Source organism: Hemitrygon akajei, chromosome 7, assembly GCF_048418815.1.
Source record: "Hemitrygon akajei chromosome 7, sHemAka1.3, whole genome shotgun sequence".
Classification (NCBI taxonomy): domain Eukaryota; kingdom Metazoa; phylum Chordata; class Chondrichthyes; order Myliobatiformes; family Dasyatidae; genus Hemitrygon; species Hemitrygon akajei.
Genome location: NC_133130.1, coordinates 175,519,863 through 175,547,649, shown reverse-complemented (window position 1 = coordinate 175,547,649; position 27,787 = coordinate 175,519,863). Strand labels below are relative to the sequence as shown.

Below are 27,787 nucleotides of genomic sequence, written 5' to 3'. Positions count from 1 at the left end.
GCCTTTTCCCTGTAGCTCTTAATTCTCCAGCTGTGCAAAAATCTATCTAACTGTGTTTAATAAGATAGGCCCTACTGCCTTCCTGGCTGAGAATGCTGCACATTTGTTACTCTTTGGGAAAAGCAGCCTCTCCTCATCTCCGTCCTAAATCTACTCCCCCCAAATCCTGAGGTAATGTCCCCTAGTACTAATCTCACCTACAGATGGAAACAACTTTCCTGCTTCTATCTTATCTATTCCTTTCATAATTTTAGGTTTCTATAAGATCCTTCTTCTAAATTCCAGTGTGTATTGTCTTAGGCGACTCAATCTCTCCTCATAGGCTAATCCCCTCAACTCTGAAATCAACCCAGTGAAACTCCTCTGCACTACTTCCAAAACCAATATATCTTAAAGTGACCAGAACTATCATACTCCAGGTGCAGCCTCACCAGTACCTTGCACAGTTGTAGGAACCACCCTGCTCAGAAATTCAATCCTTCTGGCAATGAAGAGAAACATTCCATTTGCTATATTGAAGAACTGTTGCATCAGCAAACCAGCATTTTGCATTTCATGCATAAGCACTCCCAAAGTCCCTCTGCAATCTTTCACCATTTAAGTACTAATCTGACATCCTTTTTTTTTCCCAAAGTAGATGACCTCGCTTTTACCAGCGTTGTTTCAAAGGTTTCAATAGGTACATTTAATGTCAGAGAAATGTATTTAATATACGTCCTGAAATATTTTTTCTTTGCAAACATCCATGAAAACAGAGAAGTGCCCCAAAGAATGAATGACAGTTAAATGTTAGAACCCCAAAGCCCCATCCCCAGCTCCCCCCACTCACGCATAAGCAGCAGCAAAGCAACGGCCCCCCCCCACGAGCAAAAAGCATCGGTGCCCCCCACCGAGCACTCAAGCATCAATAAGGACACAGGCTTGTAGTACTCCAAAGACTACTTGTTCACCCGGTAATTTGACATACCACAGGCTCTGTCTCTCTCCCTAATAGAGAAAAAGAGGTGTCCCCATTTCACAGCAAGAGGGGAGATATAACAAACAACTCACTGTTTTATCATGTTAAAAGTCTATTGAGTTGCTTTTTCCGAGCTCTATGCCCAAAGAACTCCGGTCTCTGGAAACACAGCCAGCAGCCAGCTCGCTGCTTTTGATCTCCCATCTCCCACAACACACCAATTTCCTGTGGAGGCACCGACCTCGAGTCTGCCCGCCTCCAGAGCCGCAAAATCCTGGAACCTTCTAGGCCACTTCCTTGGCATATCGAATAGTGGCCAGTCATGAGACCACAAGAGCGGGTGCTATTCCCGCAAAGAACCGAAGTCAGCGTGTAACTCCAGGTCAGGGTCTTCAAAAGAACCCTGAATGGGAAAAATAGAGATATTAAAGATAGAAATAGAGCTGTTTCTGAAGAGGCAAGCAAAGGAGTCGCTGTTAGGTGCCATCGTCCTCCTAAGCTCCTTCTCCTTATGCTGCACTCCATCTGCCAGATCCTTGCCCTCTCACTTAACCTATCTATATCTCTCTGAGGACTCTCCGCATCCTCAACACTTTTCCATTTAGTGCCATTAGTAAATACACTACATTTGCTTCCTTTTTCCAAGTTGTTAATTTACTTGTAACTTATTCTGCAAGTTCCCTGCTTGATGCACTAACAAGGTTGCATGAACGTCAGCTGGTGTTGAGCAGATCTGCAGGGAAAACTTTTCCCATGTTGTACCTGGATTCTTCCCCTGCCTCTGCTTCCTGGTGAAAGAGGTTGATTCCAGAGAATGCTGAAGATTCTCAGCAGGCCAGACAGCATCTGAGGAAAAACAAGCATTATTGCTGTTCTAGATCGGTGAACCTTTCATTGGAACCAGGAAAAGATCAGGCAAACTGCTGGAGAAAATCTGCTAGTTTGGGCAATATTCTGAACAATTTTTGGCTCTGTATCAAAGGAAAAATGTGCTGGCCCCTGAGAGGGTACAGAGGAGATTCACAACAATGACCCCAGGAAGGAAAGACATAACATAACTCAGTGGCTATTTTATTTAGTACCTCCTGTACCTAATATATTGGCCAATAAGTGCATACTGGTGTTATTCTGCTGCTGTAGCCCAACCAGTTCAAATTTGATGTGCTGTGTATTCAGGGATGCTCTTCTGCACATCACTGATGTAACATGTGTTTAATTGAGTTACTGTATCCTTCCTGTCAGCCATTCTAGCCATTCTCCTCTCCTCTCTATTAACAAGACATTTTCACCCACAGAACTGCTACTCACTGGATGTTTTTTTGTTTTTCATACCATTCTCTATGAATGAAAATCCCAGGAACTCAGCAGTTTCTGAGATACTCAAACCACCCCATCTGGCACCAACAATCATTCCACAGTCAAATTCACTTAGAATCGCATTTCTTCCCATTCCAATGTTTGGACTGAACAACAACTGAACCCCTTCAACATGTCTGTATGCTCTACCACGTGATTGGCTGATTAGATTTTTGCATTAACAAGCAGGTGTATTAACAAAGTGACTACTGAGTGTATGAGGAGCGTTTGATGTCTGTGGGCCTACACTCGATGGAGTTCAGAAGGAAGGATGATGGAGGGATTCTCATTGATCCTACCAGGTACTGAAAGGCCTGGGTAGAGAGGATGTGGAGGTGATATTTCTACTAGCAGGAGAGGGAGCAGTTTCAGAATAAAGGAACGTCCCTTTAAAACTGAGGAATTCCTTTGGCCAGGGGGTGGTGAATCTGTGGAATTTGTTGCCACACACGGCTGCAGTAGCTAAGGGACTGGGTGTGTATAAGGCAGAAGTAGATGTTCCAGCAACATTATAAGGTACTGTTAATGAGTGGATGATTTGTAAGTTTGAATACAGAACAGAATCTCTTTGCCTCAGAGCCAAGCGATGCGGATTGTTCGTACAGTGGGACAGGCCTTCGAGGTTTGTCATAAGCTGAGTTTACAGCACGCAGAGCAGAATGCAGACGGAGCAAGTGACAACGCAACAGAGGAGCAGCCTTCCGGAGGTAAGTTCCACCATTCACACTCGGCATAGAGTGAGGATCACGCTGTTCTAGGTTACAGGGTGTGAGAGGACCAATGCTCCAGACTATAATGTTTGCGTGGAGCTGCTGGCTGGTTGGTGTCAGTCGTTTGGAGACTGATGCAGATGGTGGTGTTCTGAGGGAGAAGGGAAAAGTAATCTTGTTTTGCTTGGCAGGGGGAGCTTCCAGATGGTGAATGAGGAGCAGAGAAACTCAGCTTTGCTGGTATAAATAGAACTGCCAAGTGCTGTTGAACCTCACTGGAAGCCATACATAGAGTACCATGTCGAGTTTGGTCTCGATAACACAGAGCTACTGGGAAGGTCACATTTTAACTATCAGAATGAGTAATCATGTGTGACCTTTCATCTCTTAAGAAGGTTTCGGTTGGGGAGCAGTGCAAGGATTAACCAACAGATGTTTTTAAGAATGGAAGTGTTTTGATAGGGCTAACAAGATGCTGGATGAACTCAAAGTCAGACAGCATCTGGAGGGGAATAAACAGTCAACGTTTCCTTCATCAGGACCACGTGAAGAGTTCTGATAAAGGGTCTCAGCCCCAAATGCCAACTGTTTATTCCCCTCCATAGATGCTGCCTGACATGCCGAGTTCCTCCAGCATTTTGTGTGTTGCTCTGGATTTCCAGCATCTGCAGAATCTCTTGTGTTTTTGATAGGGTTTCTGGTTAGGAGGAAGTCAAGAGCCAGAGGTCATTAATATAAGATGATTGCTAAACCAGTAAGGACTTTAGTAATTGTTTTTTTTTCACAGAGAGATTAGGTAGAATGAAGAATACCAAGACTGAGATATCAAAAAGATTGAAAGAGTACAGGGAAAATTTACGAGGATGTTGCCAGACTTGAGAACTGGAATTATAGGGAATGGTTAAATAGGTTTGGACTTTATTCCCTAGAGTGTAGGAGAATGAGGGGAGATTTGATAGAGGCATACAAAATTATGAGGAGTATTTATAGGGTAAATGCAAGCAGACCTTTTTCCACTGAGGTTGGGTGTGATTAGAACTAGAGGTCATATGTTAAGGGTGAAAGGTGAAATGTTTAAGGGGAACCTAAGGGGGACCTGTTCACTCAGAGGGTGGTGTGAATGTAGAACAAGCTGTCAGTGTAAGTGTTGGATGTGGGTTAGATTGCAACATTTAAGAGAAGTTTGGATAAGTACATGGATGGGAGGGGTATGGAGGGCTACGGTTCAGGTACGAGTCAGTGGTACTAGACAGAATAACAGTTTGGCATGGATTAGATGGACCGAAGGGCCAATTTCTGTGCCTTAATGCTCTATGACTCTATTGTTGAAGACGGGCCTGTACATTGCAGGAGACGTTCAGTAGCCATACAAGGAAAGAAGAATATTGTTAGTGTTAGATGAAGCAAGGTGGCTGGTGAATTTGTATGGGGCACAGAAAACCCTGTTTCTGTGTCAGAGAGCTGGTATGAACTCGTGTATCTTGTAATGATGGTTAGTATTCGTTAAGTAATGGGTGCCATGATAGTGTATTGGTTAGCGCAATGCCGTTACAGCCTGGGACATTCTGGAGTTCAGAGTTCATTTCCAATGCCATTCTGTAAGGAGTCTCTGTAAATCCTTGCCAAGAAGGCATGGGTATTCGTCAGGTCCTCCCACAGTCCAAAGACGTACCGAGTAGGTTAATTGGTCAGTATAAATTGTCCCGCAATTAGGTTAGGGTTAATTGGGTTTGTCGGGAGTTACTGGGGTGGTCTGGCTTGAAGGGCTGGCAGGGCCTTCTCCATACTGTATCACTAAAGTAACTATAGTTAGTCTTTTAACTGCGGTTAAATATATCCAGTACTGTTAATGTAAAAAGGATTGTCTTCAGCTCCAGTCTGTCTCACTCACAGGTTACCAGGTAGCTCGAGCAGAGCGGAATGGGAGAGTGGACAAGGATGCTGAACACTACAACTCCAGTGACTGTGATGGGGCTGAGGTGGAAATCGATAAGTCAGTGCTTCTGCTTGAGAAAAACTACCAGGTACTTGCAATACATTCTACCTTCTAGATTTAATCTTCAATCACTGATTAATAAATGGTGTGCTGCACACCTTCTTTGCTTCTGTACTGAGTGTTACAGCTAGATGGATGAAGGAAGCACCTGCCTGTCATTAGCATCTTTCACATCATTTGAAAGTGCTTTGTGTTCAAAAGAGTGCGTTGACAGTTGAGTCACATGACGTGGAAATGGCTCCTTCCACTCATGGAGTCTGCACCAGCCATCAAGCACACACTTACACTAAATCAGGGGTTCCCAACCTTGTTTATGCCATTGGCCCCTACCACTAAGGTTCAAAGGTTCATTTTACTATCAAAGTATGTATGCAGAATACAACTCTGAGATTTATCTTCTCTAGGTAGCCATGAAATACAGAAAAAACCATGTGGGGGGGGTCATTGAAAGAAAATACATCAGCCCCTCCCACACAAAAAAGAAAAAGAAGCAGAACTTGCAAACCTCGAACCATCAACCCCTCCTTTGCACAGAAAGTAACAGATCGTCCACCCAGAAAAAGCAGTTAGAACATCAAACCCCTAACCCCCAACCTCCTCCCATGCAGAAACAACAGGAACAATAACATCAAACCCCTAACCCCCAACCCCCTTCCGTGCAGAAACAACAGGAACAATAACATCAAACCCCCAACCCACTTCCTCGCACACAAAAAACTAGCAGATCACTCTCTTGGATAAGCACCAATAAGAACATCAGACCCCAAATCCCTAACCCCTCCCTTGCACAGGAACTAACGTATCACCCACCTGGAAAACAGCAACATGAAAGAAGACACAGAAGGCTGAAGGAGAGCAATACAAATTAGAGTCCACACCGATAATCACATAAGTCTTGGAATTTCAAAAACTACCTCTGTCAGTGTTGAGGAAAGCGATAGCTCACACTCAATCCTTCCATGGGGAGTGACTGCCGACCTGCAGCCTTTCAACTTCCGGTCTGATGTGGCCTTCGTAGAGAGTGACCACCAACCTGGCGTCCTCCACATTCATCTCGACGCCTCGGTGAGAAATGGAGTCGATCATGGCCTATCTCTGCTCGAGGTATCTTGTTCTCACGATCCTCTCCTCGAATTTTCTTGGGGCCAGCAGAGCGCTAGATCACTCGATCAAACTCCAAACTGTAAATCACAGGCTGCAACAGTTTCTGAAAAAGAACTAAAATAAGAATAGCTAGAAGACACAGAAAAAGTGAAATAATCGACTAACTGGAAGATGTCACCCAAGGAATTGTTGTTCACTAGCACCATCTTGACCTGAGGGTTGATGCTTTTGCTGGAGCAAGTGAGCGAAGGGGGAGGAGGGAGGGTTGATGTTTTTTTTGCTGCTGCTTGTGTAGGGGAAGGGAAGCGGAGCTTTGGGATTCTAACGTTTTCTGTCACTTATTCTTTGGATTTTTTTTTCTGTTTCGTGGCTGTCTGTGAAGAGTAAGAATCTCAGGTTGTATACTGTATACATTCTCTGATATTAAATTGAACCATTGACCAATTAACCATCCAACCACCATGTCTTTGAGATGTGGGAAGAAACTAGAGCACCTGGGGAAAACTGGTCACAGGGAGACCATGCAAACTCCACATGGACAGCTCCCAAGATTGGGATTGGACTTTGGTCTCTGGAACGGTGAGGTAGCAGCCCTACTAGCTGTGCTACTCTGCCACTTAATATAGTGTCAAGTTTCAGTAGGGAAGAAATGTTCTTGATTTTCTAATTGAAACCTAAGGGAGCTCAATAGATTATCAGCAGCTGGCTTGATTTTATTGCTTCAGGCTATTTAGTTGTCCAACTGGAGGAATTACAAGCAAATATATTACTATAAACAAGACATTGTGCTCCCCCTTCATCAACTCAAGCAAATGACTCCCTTGTACATTGGCTGGTTTGTGGCCAAGTCACAATTGGATCTGGAGAGAATGTTTTCAATAATGGAAGGGAGGGGTGGTTTGGTCTAGGATCAGAGGGCAGGGCCTCAATGCAAGGACATCCCATTAGAACAGATTTTCTTTTTAGCCAGAGGGTGGTGAGACTGTGAATTCATTACCACGGACAGCTGTGGAAAAACTGCAGATGCTGGAAATCTGCAGCAACACGCACACACATACAAAGAAAAAGCTGGTGAAACTCAGCAGGTCAGGCAGCAGCTCTGGAGGGAGATAGACAGTTGCTGCTTTGCATCCTGATGAAGGGTCTTAGCCTGAAAGGTTGACTGTTCATTTCCCACCATAGGTGCTAGCTGTCCTGCTGAGTTTCTCCTGGTGCTTAAGATTTCCAGTATCTGCAGAAACTTCTGTGTCTTCAATTTGTGCTGTTACTGTTGGTTAAGCAATTCCCAGATTCTACAGAAGAGGAGTGAGAGTGGAGCCAGAATGAGAAATGGAAAAAGAGCGAGGTGGGGAGGGGAGAGGGTGGACAAAATCGTAGGGAATTATTACCAGAAGTTAGTGCAATCAAGGTCCAGAATCCTCCAGCACTTTGAGTTGGTTGACATGAAGAGAGGTATTTTTACACAACGAGGAACAATTTTTATTGGTGGAGGCAGATTTGATTGTAGTGTTTAATGGGTAAACTGGGTAGAGATCTGAAAGGAAGGCTTTCAGTGCTGTGGGGAGAGGGCAGGGGAACGAGACCAGCTGGATTTTTCTTGCATGAAGCCAGTGACCTCCTCCTGTTCTGTAACTTGGAGGTGATGCCATGTTCCGCCTGGGGTGGAGTTTGCAGATAGGGGCGGTAATGCTACAACAACCCTGACTGCTGGCATTAGAACATAGTACACTAGTCTAAGTTCAAGTTGAATTTTCATTCAACAATATATGAATACCCATGAATACAGCCAAACAAAACATCACAAGGCACATGGAGCACATAGAAGGTAGCAAGTAAACTTATAGTTACAGAAAACAATATGTAGATGTAGCCCAATTCTCTGAGTGACATGTCCTGTAAATTGATGCTCAATGGGTATTTATCAGCAAGAACAATACCTCGTTGTCCTTCACTCCAAAGGGAAAAGTCCTGGTTCAATAGTTCAATAGTTCCATTTAATATCAGAGAATGTACGCTATGTACAACCTGAAATTCTTGCTCTACACAGACATCCATAAAAACGGAAGGGTATCCCAAAGAATGATTGACAGTAAAATTGTTAGAACCCCCAAAGCCCCCCCCACTACACACAAGGTTCAGAAAAGCATCAATGCTCCCTCTCCCCTTCCCCTACTTATTTCAGCAAAAAGAGTCAGCACCCACCACCCACCAAGCAAGCAATAGCAAAGCCCCCAAGAGAGACCATGATCTGCGGTAAACAAAAGTTAATTGTTCACCCAACAATTTGACATGCCACAGGCCCTTTTTCTGATTAATCAAGGAGCAGAGATGTGTTATACAGCGAGAGGGGAGTAAATCTTGGTAAATCTCCCCTGCACCCTCTCTAAAGCTTCCACATTCTTTCTATAATGAGGCGACCAGAAGTGAATACAATACTCCAAGTGGCTCCAACTTGAGTTTGGTAGAGTTGCAACATTACCTCATGGCTTCTGTATTCAATCCCCAGACGAACGAAAGCGAACACACCATACGCTTTCTTAACCACCCTATCAACTTGCGTGCCAACTTTTGAGAGATCTATGGATGTGGACCCCAGATCCCTCTGTTGCTTCACAGTGCTAAAAATCCTGCCGTTAACCCTGTATTCTGCCTTCAAATTCGATCTTCCAAAGCGAAGGCAGAATATGTTCATGGGCAGCACAACTGATGCGAGCGTGATGCTCTGCTGGAAGAGGGGGAGCAGCTGCATCACTACATGGGCAGTTCAGTCAGAGTTCCTGCATGTTCTCCAGTGAGAAACTCAGCAGGCCATGCAGATCACACGCTCATTAGAGCGAGATTAACTTGTTTTGTACCTCATTAAATCAATACTGCCTGTGCAGTTTATTATTGTAATGCTTTTCATGACAGCTTATTGGAGATCCTTAGGACCTCTGGACAGTATTAGTATTCCAACTGTTCTGTGCTTTCCAGATCCCTGTTCACGTGGGTTCAGGAGGCTCACTATAATATTAACCTCATCCTGAACTCTGTGGAGATGGCTTCCCTTAACACAAAGCCCCTAAAGTACACCCATGAAACAGGTATCACGATGCCCAATTTCTATCTCCAGAGTTGGGCGTCCGATTAGTTGGGGACTGCATTATGGTTCGGATGTGCAGGACTGGTGAGGGAGAGGCTGTGGGCTGGTTATCTGTGGACAAATCTCATCATTACAACGAGTACGTTCACGGTAGAGTAGAGGTTAGTACGGCGCTATTACAGCTCGGGGCATCAGAGTTTCAGAGTTCATTTCTGTTGGGTGCTCCAGTTTCCTCCCACAGTCCAAAGCCATACCTCTTAGGAGGTTAATTGGTCCTTGTAAACAATTCTGTGATCAGGCTAGTATTTTAGTATTAGATGGGTTGATAGGCGGCTTGGCTCACTGGGCTGCATGGGTGTTTCTCTAAATGAAAGTAGAAGAAATTAATTAAACAAAAACTGGAATAAAATGCCAGCATCAGTGGTGAGGCCCATGAAGCTGCTGATTGTTGCAACAACCCTGTCTAGTCCACTGAGGAGGAAATCTGCTGTCCTTGCCATGTCTGGCCTGTCTGTGTCTCCCGAACTGTAGCAGGGTGACTCTGTAGTGAGTCCTGAAAATGACCTTCAGCAGCCTTGCCAGCAGTGGCCAAGTCCCGTGGATGAGTAGAAAGCAGAGATTTTCCAGGATGCTGGTGAGAATTCTGCAGAGCATTTCCTCAGGACGTGTTCCATCGAGAGCTAGGGCACTGTACACCAACCCATTGGTGGGGCTGTGGTTTCAGTATGAACAGGCCCTTTGGTCCACAATGTCATGCCAGCTCTTTAACCTTCACCAAGAGCAATCTAACCCTTCCCTCCTAAAGAGCCTTCCATTTTACTTTCACCCACTGAAGGGACTCTTACATCTAAGAGTCTCTTAGAAGTCCCTAACGTATCTGCCTGTACCACCAACCCCTGACAGCGCAGTCCATGCATCCACCACCTTCGGTGTAAAAAAACTTACCCTTGACATCTCCCCTAAATTTCCCTGCTCTCACCTTAAAAGGATGTTCTCTGGTATTAGCTATTGCAGCCCTAAGAAAAAGAGGCTGACTATCCAATCTGCATCAGGGGCAAATAAAAGAATTACAAGAATCAATCTTTGCTCCATGTTCGAAGGACAGTGGCGTGAATGTGACACATCTGCTGATTGGGCTGGGATATCTGGTTGGATTTCAGGCTGACAGGCCAGGTTTTGGTTAGGTCACTCTTTGTCAGCATTCTTCCCTCCTTGACCTTACCACCATGGGTGACCCTACCGGGAGCTAAGCACCAGGTGGCCAAACTCCATATCTCAAGATCTCAAGAACTCACAAACAGCACCCTGGCCAATAGAAATATTAGAAAGCTGAATGAATGATTTATTAGTTAATAGGAATAATGTTTCACAGGCTTATTCGCAGAACACTGAAGGAACAGAGGGTAAAACTGAGGAAGTTTAAGCATTGGCTTAATCTTTATCTCTATCCACATGAACTGGAAGTGGTCTGTGATGCAGCAAACAGCATCAATTTACAGATTGTATATGGAAACATACAGCCACTTGCATTAGCAAGCAATACAAGCTGAGGGTGTGCTGAGCAGCCCGCAAATGTTGAGACACATTCTGCCGCCATCATTGTTGCCCACAATGCTCAACAGAACAACAACAGCAAAACAAGCACCTTTCCTGAACTCACACACACACACAGTCAGGCCTCCAGCCCCAGGTTGTCACTGGGCCTCCCATGTTTGACCCCAGACTCACAGAGCAGTCCTCCAACTACATCAGGACTCACTGGTCACAGGACTTTGACCTTCGGGCCTTGGCTGCCGGCTATGCATGGATCTTTGATCCAGGACTCGCTGATCTGGGGGTTGTCGGTCTCTGTCCTCAGCACCTATCCACCCAACTTCTGGGATCGCTGGCCTTCGAGCAGAGAGTGCTCTGACCTAGACTCCAAACATAGGCTCCTGCCCCTGACTCTAACCTCCCTTCATATTCCTTCCCCAAACCCTAATCTGATCCCTAACTCCCAACGCTGTCCCCAAAATGATCCCTATGGACCAAAGAAAAGTCTGAGCCTCAACAGACATCACAGCTCAGCACCATCTTGCCCCAAACTTTGATTGGTTTGAATAACAGAGGTAACAAACTACAGTCAGTTCACCAGTTAAATGCAGTGAGTGGAGAATGGTTGTATTTTTAGGGTGTGCTCAAAATCGACCTTAGTCATAGTAGTGTGGTCACCAAGGGTGATTGATGGAGCAATTGCCCAATCATTTTCACCAAATAATAATACTTTCCCATTTTGATTTGTTGGGGGTCATTTGGAATAAAATGTTCCTGATTTGTTCCTCTCTGCTTCCTCAGGATTCCAGGGAAGGGACTCCTTTTGCATCGTCCTCTCAGCTAGCACAGTCTCCCGGCAGCCATTGCTCCTCGCTGACTCCGCTGGCTTCCCACCACCACTTGCAGCTGCTCCAGTCCCAACTCCTCCAGCAGCAGCAGCAGACGCAGGTGGTCATGGCTCAGGTATGTCCGTCGGCTGCTGTGGGGGGGAGGTGGGTGGTGTGGTGCGGGAGCAAGCAGAGACTCCCGATCTCTGAACTACATCTGGGGCTGGACCACTGCCTCTGTGATAGACGTGGAAAGTGAATCCCAGGGTGTGCTTGGCATGGTACTTCAGTGTTACGGGGAGAAGTGGGGCCATAATGAACAAAGGGAATCAGAGTGCACACTTGGAGAGACCATGAAGCTGGTCAATAAGCCTTTTTGCTAGATGGGATAGGGTGAGATAAAGTTTAGCTTTATTTGTCTCATGTAGGCCATGCTCTCTTCCTGCTATAACCTTCAGGCAGGAGGTACAGGAACCTTGGGTCCCACACCACTAAGTACAGGAACAGTTATTACCCTACAACCCAATGCTGGCTCTGGAACCAGTGTGGATTACTTCTCTCACCTCAACTCTGAACTGATTCTACAACCCATAGACTCACTTTCAAGGACTCTACAACTCATGTTCTCTTTTTTTAAATTATTTGTACAATTTTCAGATTGGTTGTCAGTCCTTGTTTATTTATAGTTTGCCATAAATTCTATTGTATTTCTTTATTTTCCTGTAAATGCCTGCAAGGGGCTGAATCTCAAGGTAGTATATGGTTACAAAGACATACTTTGATAAGAAGCTTATGTTGACTTTTGATTTAGTATATTGAAACATGAAAACATCCTGTGAAATGCATCATCTTCGACAAATCAGATCAATGAGGATTGTGCTGTGTGCAGCCCGCAAGCGTTGCCAGCTTCCAGCGCCAACATAGCATGTCCACCCTAACCCTAACGTGCATCCTTGGAAAGTGGCAGGAAATCAGAACACCTGGAGGGAACCCACGCAGCCACAGGGAGAACGTACAAATTGTTTACTGACGTTGGCGGAAAGTGAACCCTGATCAGTGATCACCGGCACTGTAAGGCGATTGGACTAATATTGAATGGTCTTCAAACTTTCCCTGCCACGCTCTCTCATGTAGAACAGGCGTGATGATAATTTTTGTCTGTAATGAATGAGGGATGATCTTAGATAAGAGGACATGGCAGCATAGATGTCAAGATGTTTTCACTGGTGAGAGTGTCTCAAATGAGGGGATAAAGTTTCAGGATCAGGGGCTGATCTGAGGGGCATGGAGTTCTCTACCCCAGAGAGCTATGAAGGTCAGACTGTTGAGCAGATTCTCCACGACTCTCTGGGGTAAAGAATTCCTAATATTCACCACCCTTTGTGAGGAGGCTGGCTCCTCAAATTGGCTCCTTGTCTTGAAATGATGTCCTCTTATTTAAGATTCTCGCACTAGTGAAACCACCTCAATGTCGCTGTCTGTTACATTGTTTAGGTTGGCAGATTGAAGACAGTGGCGAACTAGCACAGAGGAGCAGTTGAGGGCTACAGTAATATTGAATGGCAGACTAGGTTTGATGGGCTGAGTGTCCTCCTGCTCATTAATGCAAATATCTGATCAGCCAATCACATGGCAGCAACTCCATGCATAAAAGCATGCAGACATGATCAAGTGGTTCAGTTGTTGTTCAGACCAAATATCAGAATGGGGAAGAAATTTGATCTAAGTGACTTTGACCATGGAATGATTGTTGGTGCCAGACAGGGTGGTTTGAGTATTTCAGAAATTGCTGATCTCCCGGGATTTTAATGCACAACAGTCTCCGGAATTCATGGAGAATGGTGAATAAACAAAAAAAAAATCCAGTGAACAGCAGTTCTCTTGTGAATGAGAGAGGTCAGAGGAGAATGGCCAGACTGGTTCAAGCTGACAGGAAGGCGACAGTAACTCACATTACCACACGTTACAATCGTCGTGTGTAGAAGAGCATCTCTAAATGCACAACACATCGAACCCTGAAGCGATGGGCTGCAGCAGAGGAAGATCACGCCGTTCCACTCCCGGCCCTAATAAAGTGGCCACTGAGCATACTTGCTTATGATCTTCCAAGTTCAACCACTCCATTGCCCCCCACCCCCAGCTCCAGAATCTGCAGTGGATTCTTCTGCTGACCCTTCAGCTTCTCGCTCAGAATTCCTAGTAGTTCCTGGCCCACAAATAAGCTGTTCAGGAGGCTGTGGTGAAGGACGAGAGAAGCAGCGGGTTGTACCGTATTCCATGTTCCCGTGGTGCTGTTAATGAGGAACTGGGCTTTCCCTAATGATGTGCTCCTCTGGACAGTGAGCTACTGAATGTCGTTATAATGCTACAGCTTAAGAGGCTGTGAGCCACTGGCTAATAGGAGTAATAAATCAATATGCATCTTGTTCATGGTGACCTGCGTTTCAGTGAGTGCTCATTCAGCATAAGCTGCTGGCTTGGTAATGGCCAATTTTCTTGTAAGGTGGTTGTTATCCAGAAATGAAGAAGGAGACTATTTCCATGTCTCCGGTTGTTCTGTCCATTTGCATGCCTGGGTTATCTAAGTAACTAGGTGTTGAAACATTAACCCAGTATAGACCAAATTCACACATATTTCTAGGATCCTTGACCTTGTAGAGAAATTCATGCCCTCTATTTTAGAAAGTCTTATTCTTCTATCAAAGTCGTTCATCAAAGTCCATATGCACTCATTGGCCAATTAATTAAGTACACCTATACCCCTGCTGATTAATGCAAATATCTAATCAGCCAATCATATAGCAGCAACTCAATGCATAAAAGCACGCAGACATGGTCAAGGGATTCAGTTGTTGTTCAGAGCAAACATCAGAACGGGGAGGAAATGTGATCTAAGTGACTTTCACCATGGAATGATTGTTGGTGCCAGATGAGGTGGTTTGATTATCTCAGAAACTGCTGATTTCATGGGATTTTCACAGACAACGGTCTTTAGAGTTTACAGAGAATGGTGCAAAAAACAAAATAAAATCCAGTGAGTGGCAGTTCAGAAATGCCTTGTTAATGAGAGGTCAGAGGTGAATGACAGGACTGGTTCAAACTGACAGGAAGGCAACAGTAACTCGCGTAACCACATGTTACAACAGTGCCTCTCTGAATGCATAACATATTGAACCTTGAAGTGAATGGGCTACAGCAGCAGAGAACTACGTCATCTGTCAGTATAAACACACCAGTGAGCGATCATGAAAAGATGTCTCACAAAGACGAGATCATCTGCAGGTGCTGGAGGTCCAAAAAAACACACAGAAAATGCTGGGGGAACTCAGCAGGCTGGGCAGCGTCTATGGAAAAGAGTAAATAGTTGGTTGACGTTTTGGGCCAAGACTCGAGATGTCTCAAAGTTTGCCCAGGTGTGTGTTTGCACTGCAGTTACACTAGATGGCGCTGCAGACTGATCCTGGCTGTATTCAGAATTGGTTTTATTATCACTGTCATATGTTATGAAATTTGTTGTTTTGCAGCAACACAGTGCAAGAGATAAAAATTACCATAGGTTACAATAAATAAATAAATAGATGAAAAGAATTGATAGTTGGACAGACAAACAGTGCAAAAAAGGATTTCTGAGGTATTGTTCAATGAGCAAACACGAGGAAATCTGCAGATGCTGGAAATTCAAACAACAACACACACAAAATGCTGGTGGAACACAGCAGACCAGGCAGCATCTATAAGGAGAAGCACTGACGACGTTTCGGGCCAAGACCCTTCATCAGGACCCACAGGACCCAGTGCTTCTCCTTATAGATGCTGCTTGGCCTGCTGTGTTCCACTAGCATCTTGTGTGTGTTGTTGTCTGTATTGTTCATGGGTTTATGGACCGTTCAGAAAATCTGATGGCGGAAGGGAAGAAGCTGTTCCTAAAATGCTTAGTGTGGGTCTTCAGGCTCTTTTGGCACCTCCTTGATGGTAGAAGGCACACCCCAGATAGTGAAGGTCCTTAAAGATGGATTCCGCCTTCGTGAGGCATTGCCTTTTGAGAATGTCCTCGATGTCAGGGAGGCCTATGCCCGTAATGGAGCTGGCTGAGCCTACAGTCCTCTGTAACCTCTTTTGATCTTGGGCATTGGAGCCTCCCTACCTGGCTGTGATACAACCAAGCAGAATGCTCACCACGTTATATGTAGAAATTTGCAAGAGTCTTTGGTGATGCACCAAATCTTCTCATTGTCCTAGTGCAGTATAGCCACTAGGGTGCCTTCTTCGTGACTGCTGTCGAAAGTCCTCAGATTCAGAGGATCAGACCCTCGATCAGTAATCAATAATCCATTTGTAGCACAACCAAAAACTGGTGCTCTCTGCTGGGCAAAACAATTATATTTACACAGTTACCTGTTAAAATGAGCGGTATCTGAATAATTTTACTGCTGCGAGTAAGTTTGCCTTGCAAACTTGTTTTAACAACTTTAGACTGAAAGACGTAGGAGAAGAATTGGGCCATTCCGCCCATGATGTTTGCTCTGCCATTCAATCATAGCCGATTTATTTTTTTAAAATCATTTCCTCCTGATTTCTCTCTGCTTGACCAATCAAACATTTAACCTTGAACAAGCTGTAATTGGGGAGGGTTGGGTGGCCACTGTGTTTTGTTTGACAGCCAGGTCCCCTGTTTAATGATATCTGTCCGGTATGTGTGTGAACTGGTATTGTTGGAATGGCAGCGGGAACGTGTGAAGGTTTACAGTGTTACTTGTTCAAAAGATCACCTTTACTTTCCTATCTTGTTTCTCCTTCACTGCTTCCGAAATCTCCCCATCCTTCAGCCCCAGACCTGCTGTTGTCTCTGAATCTTCACCTCTCCTTCATTTCTGGGTGACAGTCTGTTCATTCACTGCCCTGCAGCCTGAGATGTCTTTCCATTTCCCTACCTAGTGGTAACTCGATCTCTGCATCTAAGTGCCCACTGGTCATTCATTCCCTTTCCTTTGTCCAGTAACTCCTGCCTCTCTAGCTAGGGCTTCTCTCCGATAACTGATAACATAAACTCGCCCTCTGGTCACTGCCGTCCCCCCCCCTCTCCCCGGGCCACTGGCCATTTGTCACTGGTTATTCTCACCCTGTGACCACTGGCCACTCCCTCCTTCTGACTATTGGTATCTGCCTTCCATTGGTTCTCACCCTCTGGTTACTGGTCACCTTTGCTCTAGTCACTCATACCCACCCCCTCTGTATCACTGGTCCCTTTTCCCCTGGTTATTTATCGTCCAACTGCTCACTTTCCCTTAACTTGGGCCCCTGACAGATTTGAATAGATTCAACAACAATATGTCTTTATATTGCATTTTCAGCAGTGTAAACAACCCCAGGCTACTTCACCAGAACATTATCAAACACCACGTCACAATGAATCATTGCAGGAAGTGTTAGCGGAGGTGACCAGGGCTTTGGCTGTTGTCTGGTGATTAGACCGGCTAAGGCCACAGCCATTTAATCTGCTCAGCTGGTTACAGACCCGGGTGAGAGGGAGCCCATCCAAAATTCCCACTTCCCACAAGAAAAATCTGCACAGCTGGGATGCCCTAACTTGTTTATAATAGAGACCTCACAGAAATACTGCTAGATTGGAATAGAACTGCACATTATCAGTGAATTTCCGATGCAGTATTTGAGATTTTCACCTCTCAATGTTGCTCCTGAATCCTGTAGTGAGGGAGTCTAGGATTAGAGGGCACAGCCTCAAAATAGAAAGACATACCTTTAGAACAGAGATAGGGCAGAATTTCTTTATGCAAACAAGAGAAAATCTGCAGATGCTGAAAGTTCAAGCAACACACACAAAATGCTGGAGGAACTCAGCAGGCCAGGCAGCATCTAGGAAAAGAGTACAGTCGACATTTCAGGCTGAAACCCTTTGGCCCAAAACGTCGACCGTACTCTTTTCTAGATACTGTCTGGCCTGCGGAGTTCCTCCAGCATTTTGTGCGTGTTGCTAGAATCTTTAGCCAAGGTGGTGAATCTGTGGAATTCATTGCTACAGACAGCCATGGAGGCCAAGTCATTGGGTTTATTTAAAGCAGAGGTTGATAGGTCCTTTATTAGTAAGAGCATCAAAGGTAAGAGCACCAGAAGCAGGAGAATGGGGTTGAGAAATAAAATAAATCAGCCATGATAGAATGATGGAGCAGACTTGATGGGCTGAATGGTCTAATTCTGCTCCTATGTCTTAATTATATTCAGCACAAGGATAGGATTGAGAGCTTGTAATGTAAGCACCAGGTTACATTTGACATTTGATATTCCCCTGCTTGACATCCCTGTTTAACCCACGTCAGCCTTGTGGCTTCAGGCACTGTATAGCGGTGTGGGGGGGCGGGGGGGTGCGGTGCGAATACTTAGTGCATTTATGTCCCAGCTGTAATTAATAACTTATTGAAAGCAATCTATTAGGGATTGGTTGTATTTGCCACATGTTTATCAAACCACATAGTGGAATGTGTAGTTTGTGTCAAATCAAATCAGCGAGGATCGCGCTGGACAGCCTACTTCTGGCACCAACATACCCACAACCGTTTGTCTTTTGGAATGTGGGAGGAAACCAGAGCACCTGGAGGAAACCCACACAGTCATGGAGGGAATGTAGAAACACCTAATAGACTATGGCGGGAATCGAACCCCCAATCTTGCACTCGGCATGCTAAAAGACAATGCACGAGCCACTATTTTACAGTGCAGCTCACTAATAATCTACTAATAAACTAATAATCTATTAATTATTGGTTAAGGTGATGCTGATTCTGTAATGATGAGTGTTTCTTGTACGGACGTACAAATCTGGTGTATGGGTCGGTGAGAGAGGCAGGTAGAACGCAGCATTCAGTAGCATCATTGCGAGAGTTCACTCAATAAACCCGCAGCAATTACATCAGAATCAGTGATTCACCAGAGCAGATGGCTTTATAATGACGCAGTAACTTGGCTCAACACAGCTCTGAGATATGAAATCAGTGCTACAATATTGACCCTGGGGTTAAAAGGATTTAAAGAAAGGCAGGCAGGTTGACAGGGATCAGAGTTTAGGGGGCAGCGAATTGTCGCTGACATTTACTTGGGACTGATGCTGGGTTGAGTCTCACGATGCCTTGCCGAGGAGAGGATTCGATTTAGACGGTAGATGTGATGAACTGACTGTGAACCTCTAAGAGAGTGAAACATGGTTCATTACTGCCGTTCTATTTCTCAAAGGAGGAACGATCAGTGCAAAGATAGAAATTAGCTTTATCTGTCACGCGTACATTGAACCAAACATTGAGATGTGTTGTTCTTGTGTCAGAGAGGATTGTGCTGAGCAGCCACAGGTTTCACCGCAGTTTCAGCGCCAATGTAGCATGCCCACAACTCACTCACCCTAACCCATGCATATTTGGACTGTGGGAGGAAACCGGAGCACCCAGAGGAATCCCATGTACGCGCTCACATGGGGAGAACGAACGAGCTCCTTACAGACACTGGCGGGAATTGAACCTTGATTGCTAATCAATAAGGTTGAACAAGTTAGGTCTCTATTCATTGGAGCGTAGAAGGTTGAGGGGGGATTTGATCGAGGTATTTAAAATGTTGAGAGGGATAGATAGAGTTGACGTGAATAGGCTGTTTCCATTGAGAGTAGGGGAGATTCAAACGAGAGGACATGATTTGAGAGTTAGGGGGCAAAAGTTTAAGGGAAACACGAGGGGGTATTTCTTTACTCAGAGAGTGATAGCTGTGTGGAATGAGCTTCCTGTAGAAGTAGTAGAGGCCAGTTCAGTTGAGTCATTTAAGGTAAAATTGGATAGGTATATGGACAGGAAAGGAGTGGAGGGTTATGGGCTGAGTGTGGGTAGGTGGGACTAGGTGAGATTAAGAGTTCGGCACGGACTAGGAGGGCCGGAATGGCCTGTTTCCGTGCTGTGATTGTTATATGGTTATATGGTAATCGCTGACGTTGTATAGGGTGGACTAACTGCCATGCAACCCTGCTGCCCTTCCTGTCGTGTGCTGGTTGGTGCACATTCGCCAGTGATGAGTGTGTTAAGGAGCTTCAGCGTGTGTGCACTCAGATCCACTGAGTTGCTGAGGCACTCCCAGCCAAGTTCACTGTGGGAGCATTCACCAGCCTTCCCTGTTGGCTTCCAACGCCCCAACTGTGAACTGCTTTAGTGGTGGCCTCACCAGGTGAGGGTTAATATTCCATTTTCTTTCAACCTTGTCCTTAAGAAGCTTTATATATGTAAAACTGTAATGTCCCTTAAGGGGGGGGGGGGGGGGGGAATATGCCACAGCAAACTATTGATGAAGGCTGCTTACTCATTATCCAATCTTATGAATAGGAAATTTAAGAAAGAAATTACTGTTATTTAAGCTATAGACTTGATTCAATGCTAAACCATCAGTAGATCATTTAGTAATATTGAAATGTTGGGTGTCCGTTTGGATTAATCTTAGTACTGACTGAATTTTCCATTCAAACTAGTCTATTGCATCCTTTAACCATTCAGATGACTCATTTATCCCAGTTAGAAAGAGGGAAGTAATGAGAAAGATTAACCACCCGTGGTTAACTAAGTTGTAGTGCACTACAGAACAGAAACAGACCCTTCAAACCATCTAGTCCATGCTGGACTGGTCTTCTGCCAACTCTCATCAACCTGCACCCAGACCATGGTCCTCCATACCTCTCCCTTCCATGTACCTATCTAAACCTCTCCTCAGTGTTACAATTGAACCCGCATCCTCCACTTCTGCTTGAAGCTCATCAGCTTCCCTTCAAATAGTTCACTTTTCACCCTAAACCTACAATGTCTAGTTGTAGTCTCACCCCATTCACCCCATCTATATCCCACATAATTCTGTATATGATTTCCCATCTATTTAAAGTCCTAACATATTCAACCTTTCCCTATAACTCAGGTCCTCTAAATCGAGGATGTTAAAGAAAAATTGAGGAAGTGAAAGAAAATATTTACAGAAAAAAAACTGCAGAGTGGCTAATGCCAATGGTAGACCAAAAGACAGGGAATTTTGTTTGGACAAAATAGAGAAAGAATAGATAAAGGGGGAAGATAATTGCAAATAAAACAGTAATATCAAACACGATCAACAGGAGCTTCTATGAAAGAGAGTAATTAGTTCAAAGTAAATTTATTATCAAAGAACGTATATGTCAGCATCTAGAGATTCATTTTCTTGCAGGCATTCACAGTAGAACAAGAAATACAATAAAATCAATGAAAAACTACAAAATCAATGTGACTGACAGATGACCAATGTGCAAAAGAAGATAAACTATGCAAATAAATAAACAAAAAAACCAAATAATCAGGGGTTCCCATACTTTTTTTATGCCATGGATCCCTACCAAGGAGTTTGTGCACCCTAGGCTAGGAAACCCTGAGATAGTTAGATAGGTAGATAATGAGGATATAAGTTGTGGAGTCCTTGAAAGAATACAATGGGTAAGTGTGAGATTTTGAGAGGGTGATTCTGCAGAATTGATAATGGATATCCAGGAAAAGCACAGATAATTTGAGTCAATGCTCTGTAGCAGGTTTCACCCTACAAATATCTCAAAGAGAACCGATGAGTTGACTTCAGGTAACATGAAAGAACTAATAGCCACAAAGACTCAAGTGTTAGTAGGTTGATTGGTCACTGTAAATAAGACCATAAGACATAGGAGCAGAATTACGCCATTCAGCCCATTGAATCTGCTGTGTCATTCCATCATGGCGGATTTATTTTCCCTCCCAAACCCATTCTCCTGCTTTTTCTCTGTAACCTTTGATGCTCTGTCTAATCAAGAACCTATCAACCTCTGCTTTAAATATACCCAGTGACTTGGTCTCCTTAGCCGCCTGTGGAAATGAATTCCAGATTTGACACCCTCTGGCTAAAGAAATTCCTCCTCATCTCTGTTCTAAAGGGATGTCCTTGTGTTCTGGGGCTGTACCCTTTGGTCCTAGACTCCCCCACCATAGGAAACATCCTCTCCACATTCAGTCTATCCAGGCCTTTCAATATTCACTAGGTTTCAATGAAATCCTCCCTCATTGTTCTAAACTCCAGCAAATATGGGCTCAGTGGCAGCAAAATGGCATCTCATATGAGGATAAATGGTAGAATCTGAGAGAGTTGCTGGGAGTAAGATGGGAGAAGCATAGGATTAATATCAAAATGCATGTTTGAGGGTCAGCACAGACAGGATGGGCTGAAAGGCCTGTTTCTATGCTGTATTTCTCCATGATTCTCTGTTCCTTGTGTCCCGGCAGGTGCACCTACTGAAGGACCAGTTATCGGCCGAGACGGCAGCCAGGATGGAGTCACAGGCTCGCATTCACCAGCTGATGCTGCAGAACCGAGACCTCTTGCAGCATCTCTCTCTCTTGGTCAGGCACCTCAAGGACCTGGAGATGAGGCTGAGTGCCCAGCAGACAGGTAACGAGCTTTCCTGTTGTTCATTGGGATAATAAAAATATACTCAATGACTTGGCCTCCACATCTGTCTGTGGCAATGAATTCCACACATTCACCACATTCTGGCTAAAGAAATTACTCCTCATCTCTGTTCTAAAGGGGCGTCCTTGTGTTCTGAGGCCATTCCCTCTGGTCTTAGACTCCCCTACTCTACGTCCACTCTATCTCGACCTTTCAATATTCACTAGGTTTCAATGAGATCTGCCTCATTCTAACCTCCATTGACTACAGGCCCAGAGCCATCAAACACTCATCATTAACCCTTTCATTCCCAGGATAATTCTCGTGAACCTCCTCTGGATCCTCTCCAATGCCACCACTTCCTTTCTTAGATAAGGGTCCCAAACTGCTCATAGTACTCCAAGTGCAGTCTGACCAATGCCTTATAAAAGCTTCAGTGTTACATTCTTTCCCCTCTGATCACCGTCCTCCTCTTTGTTTAAAGATTCAAAGTATATTTATTATCAAAGTAAGTATAAAGAAATCATCTGGAAGATGTGTCCTCGCAGGCAGTCATGAAACAAAGAAGCACCATGGAAACCAGTTCAAAGAAGACTTCAAACACCCATCGCGCAAAAGAGCACTTCTTTACATGGAGCATTGTTAGAGGAAGTCCAATTATGCACATCAAGGTTAAAGCTTAAAAGTCATTGAAGATTAGTTTTTATTTGTCACACTTACATCGAAACATACAGTGAAATGTGTCAATGAGCAATACAGTGTGAGGATGTGCTGGGGGCCATCTGCGAGTATTGCCATGCTTCTGATGCCATTGTAACATGTCCACAGATTACTAACCCTAGCCTATATGTGTTGGAATGTGGGAGGAAGCTGGAGCAACCCAGAGGAAACTCTCATAGTCACGTGTAGAAAGTACAAACTCCTTATAGACAGACGAGGTTCCACCAGCAGCCGGTAATCTGCCCCTGCATTGTCGATTGGGGGATGAATAATCATTACCATCGCCAGATGTCAACTTTGTATTCCTTCCAATTTTCCCCACCTCCTTCTTATTCTGGTTTTTTCACCCTTTCTTTCCAGAACTTGTGAAGGGCCCAAACGTCAATTGTTTATTCCTCTTCATAGATGCTGCCTGACCTGAGTTCTTGCAGCATTTTTGTGTGTGACCTTACTAGCTTCATGTAAAACCAAACCGTGACCTCTCAGCTTTTATACTCAAGTAACTTTAATATTTTCTTTACCACCAGCTGATCAGAGTATGAGCTCTATTTCGGAGCAGATTTCATTGCTGAATCTTCAACACCATGACCTCATCATGAATATTCCTTCCACCTCGACCCCTGGAAACGTTCTGCCTGATTCTCCAGAGCCCAGCAACCTGGGCCGCTTCCACCACCCTCAGTCTTTGGGGAAAGCAAATGTTGACCTAACACTGGACACGAGCATCTGCCCAACAATGAACAGGAAGGAAGAGGCAAGCGGGAAGGTCGAAGGCTCGGTGGTGAACGGGAAAAGGAATGCCAGGCGAGAGGTTGTGGGTTCATTGACGTTTGAAGACTTGAGCCACGAAGCAAAGTCCGAAAGGTACAGTAAAGTACATTGTTACCTCTGGAGTGACAGTGAAGCTAGTGGATATTGAAGTTTTTTTATTCAACAAAAACAAACAACATGTATTGAATCAGAATCAGATTCAGAATCAGGTTTATTGTCACCGGCATGTGACGTGAAATTTGTTAACTTAGTAGCAGCAGTTCAATGCAATACATAATATAGAAGAAAAAAAAGTAATAAATAAGTAAATCTTATTCAGTATACTTTGTACAGGTTACATATATTGAATAGATTAAAAATCGTGCAAAAACAGAAATACTATAATTTTTTAGAAAGTGAGGTAATGTCCAAGGTTTCATTGTCCATTTAGGAATCAGATGGCAGAGTGGAAGAAACTGTTCCTGAATCACTGAGTGTGTGCCTTCAGGCTTCTGTATCTCCTACCTGATGGTAACAGTGTGAAAAGGGCATGCTCTGGGTGCTGGAGGTCCTTAATAATGGACTCTGCCTTTCTGAGACACTGCTCGTTGAAGATGTCCTGCGTACTTTGTAGGCTAGTACCGAAGATGGAGCTGACTAAATTTACAACCCTCTGCAGCTTCTTTCGGTCCTGTGCAATAGCTCCCCCTCCTCCATACCAAACAGTGATGCAGCCTGTCAGAATGCTCTCCATGGTACATCTATAGAAATTTTTGAAGGTATTTGTTGACATATCAAATCTCTTCAAACTCATAATAAAGTATAGCCACTGTCTTGCCTTATTTATAACTACATCAATATGTTGGGACCAGGTTAGATCCTCAGAGATCTTGACACCCAAGAACTTGAAGCTGCTCACTCTCTCTACTTCTGATCCCTCTATGTGTTCCTTCGTCTTATCCTTCCAGAAGTCCACAGTCAGCTCTTTCATCTTACTGATGTTGAGTGTCAGGTTGTTGCTGTGGCACCACTCCACTAGTTGGCATATCTCACTCCTGTACACTCTCTTGTCATCACCTGAGATTCTACCATCCGTGGTTAAATTGTCGGCAAATTTACAGATGGTATTTGAGCTATGCCTGGCCACACAGTCATGTGTATAGAGAGAGTAGAGCGGTGGGTTAAGCACACACCCCTGAGGTGCACCAGTGTTGATCGTCAGCGAGGAGAATATGTCATCACCAATCTGCACAGACTGTGGTCTTCCGGTTAGGATCCAGTTGCAGACGGAGGTACAGAGGCCCAGGTTTTGCAACTTCTGAATCAGGATTGTGGGAATGATGGTATTAAATGCTGAGCTATAGTCAATGAACAGCATCCTGACGTAGGTACTTGTGTTGTCCAGGTGGTCTAATGCCATGTGATGAGCCATTGAGATTGCATCTGACATCGACCTATTGTGGTGATAGGCAAATTGCAATGGGTCCAGGTCCTTGCTGAGGCAGGAGTTCAGTCTAGTCATGACCAACCTCTCAAAGCATTTCATCACTGTAGATGTGAGTGCTACCAGACAATAGTCATTAAGGCAGCCATTGTTATTCTTCTTAGGCACGGGTATAATTGTTGCCTTTTTGAATCAAGTGACACTCTTGGAGGAAGAGCCCTCCCGACTCAGTATTACAAGACATTTTTGTAGCTGAAGACCAAAGGTAACAGCAGGGCAATTCTATAGTTACCAAGTATTTACGATGCTTCCTTTGAATTACATATATTTTTCACACACCTCCTTCTTCACACCCACACTCCAGACACCCAAAATGAATGTTAATCAGCTTTGTCTGGTTTGCAATCAACCCTAGTCCATGGCTCTGGGAAAGCCATTGTTCAGGACTGCATATTAAATTCATCTACAATCCACATTCACACCTGAAGATTAGTCACTAAAGTTAATATTTACTCTATATCCTAATTCCAGAATATGCCCGAATACCTGTGCATGAATCAGCCACAAAGTGTGAAAATCAAAACACTGCACATGCTGGAGATATGGAATACAAACATAACATTTCAGAAACACACACAAAATGCTGGATTAACTCAGTGGCTCAGGCACCATCTACGGAGTCTAGACATGTAATTGGAGTCAAGACTCTTCTCAGTCCCAGACGTTGACTGTTCATTCTCCTCCATAGATACTGCTTGACCTGCTGAGTTCCTCCAGCATTGTGTGTGTGTGTTGCTCAAGGTTTCTAACATCTGCAGAATCTCTTGTGTCTTACATTCTCTAAACACTCAGCAGGTCAGGTGACGTGAAGAAAGAGAAACATTTTACGAGTTAGAAAGTTATTAAACTTTCCACAGCTACAACATGTGTCTGGCAGAGTTTGGAAGTGAGGCTGCCTGGCAATTTCACACCTCCCTCATCCCATAATTTTAACGGGATAGAGTAGCCATTGGTCACTTTTACATGGCCTGGGAAAGGAATGCTTAGATTCAAAATTCAAGTTTATTATCACATGTACATCAAAGCATACAGTGAAATAAGAACATAGGACATAGGAACAGAATTAGGCCATTCAGTCCATCAAGTCTACTCCTCCATTCCATCATGGCTGATTTATTATCCTTCACAATCCCTTTCTCCTGCCTTCTTCCTGTAGCCTTTGACTCCTTACTAATCAAGAAGTTATCAATCTCTGCTTTAATTATACCCAATGACTTGGCCTCCAATGAATTTCACAAATTCCAATTAATTACCATGAGTTCCATAAAAAGACTCCACCATTATTGGAAGCATCCTCTACTTGTTCACTCTATCTAGGGCTTTCAATATTCAATAGATTTCAATAAGATTCCCCCCCTCCCCATTCTTCTAAACTCCAATGAGTATAGGCCCAGATCCATCAAACACTCATCATATGTTAACGCTTTCATTCCTGATATCATTCTTGCGAACAACCAACACATAGCCTGCCAGCGATGCTTGGCACTACAAATAAAACTCTACAAGCAACAGGACAACATCAAAACAAGCCCTATAACATCTGCTATTTCTGAGCCCATTTTTCTAGCTGGTCCAGATCCTGCTCAACATACACAAAGTACTGGGGTAACTCAGCAGGTGATGCTGCATCTATGGAGATGAAGATTTGACAGACTTCCTTGCTGTCCATTTGCCCCCAGCCTTGGTGCTTTGCAAGTTTGCTGTTCTTTAAATCGTTCCTGAAGCCACTTCATCTTGGATTTAATGAAGATGAACTTTACATACTGCCAGTGCTGTGACATTTACCAAAGTTAATCTCATTAATGAAACAACGTGTCTCTTCTAATTTCCTGAAATTAAGGTCTCCAACAATCATAAGTTGCCTTCACTGAGCAGGTTAACTTTTTGTTTTCCGACATCCTGCCATCCTACGCAGCTAAGGAGTGCTGGTAATTGGTATTCACAATGAAGGGCGGTAATTGATTGTGAATACAGTCTGACAAATTGATGGGACTAAGGTTTATTTATTTATTATTTATTTGGAGATACAGGCCCTTCTGTCCCAATGAACTGCACCTCTCAGCAAATGCATAGGCTATTAACCCTAGCCTAATCACAGGACAATTTATACTGGCCAATTAACCGGTGTGTCTTTGGACTGTTGGAAGAAACTGGAGCACCCGGAGAAAACCCAGACAGTTCACAGGGAGAACGTAGAAACTCCTTACAGACAGCTCTGGAAATGAACTTCAAAGCAAAACTTCAAATAAAGGAGCCTTCTGTCAGGATTTTGATAGAAATCAATATTGAATTCAATCATCTCGGCTATTTAGTGTAAAAGGAAGGTGACTGGTTCTAGGCTCCTAACAACGACAAATTTCTTTGAATTAATAGTAATGGCTATAAGGAGGGATTCCTTAATTGTTCTTCTCCAATTTATTTCTGGAGTGTGGATATCACTGGGGAGATCAACATTTATTGCTGACCTCTGAATGAGGTGACAAGCTGATTCCTTGCGGCCAAGTTCTGCGGGATTTTCACCCACTGCTTCGGAAGGATTGACGTTATTTTGTCTGATTCTCTGTGGCGTTGGACTTCAAATTCAAATTGAAGATTGTTTACTGTCATTCATCAAGTATAAAGCATAATGAAATGATTGTAACTCCAGATCCAATGCAGCATATAAAATCAGAATGAGCATGAAGAACTCAATAAAAAAACACAATAAATATAAATGCATAGAGTCATAGAGCCAACTATAGAGTCAATTATTGTCTATTGAATTGTTCTGCTGC

At 44.0% G+C, this 27,787-nt stretch overlaps 1 protein-coding gene across 4 annotated transcripts in view; it reads left to right on the top strand.

The window, feature by feature from the left end:
• The window catches only part of LOC140731197 (carboxyl-terminal PDZ ligand of neuronal nitric oxide synthase protein), a 137,592-nt gene that overhangs the window by 99,353 nt on the left and 10,452 nt on the right, over positions 1–27,787 (top strand). For all 4 annotated transcript variants that reach the window (XM_073052652.1, XM_073052651.1, XM_073052654.1 and 1 more), the window contains 5 exons: positions 2,892–3,021; positions 4,918–5,048; positions 11,541–11,702; positions 21,874–22,039; positions 23,287–23,623. In XM_073052652.1, coding sequence (XP_072908753.1) covers positions 2,892–3,021; positions 4,918–5,048; positions 11,541–11,702; positions 21,874–22,039; positions 23,287–23,623 — 926 coding nt within the window. The remainder of the gene's footprint in view (positions 1–2,891; positions 3,022–4,917; positions 5,049–11,540; positions 11,703–21,873; positions 22,040–23,286; positions 23,624–27,787) is intronic.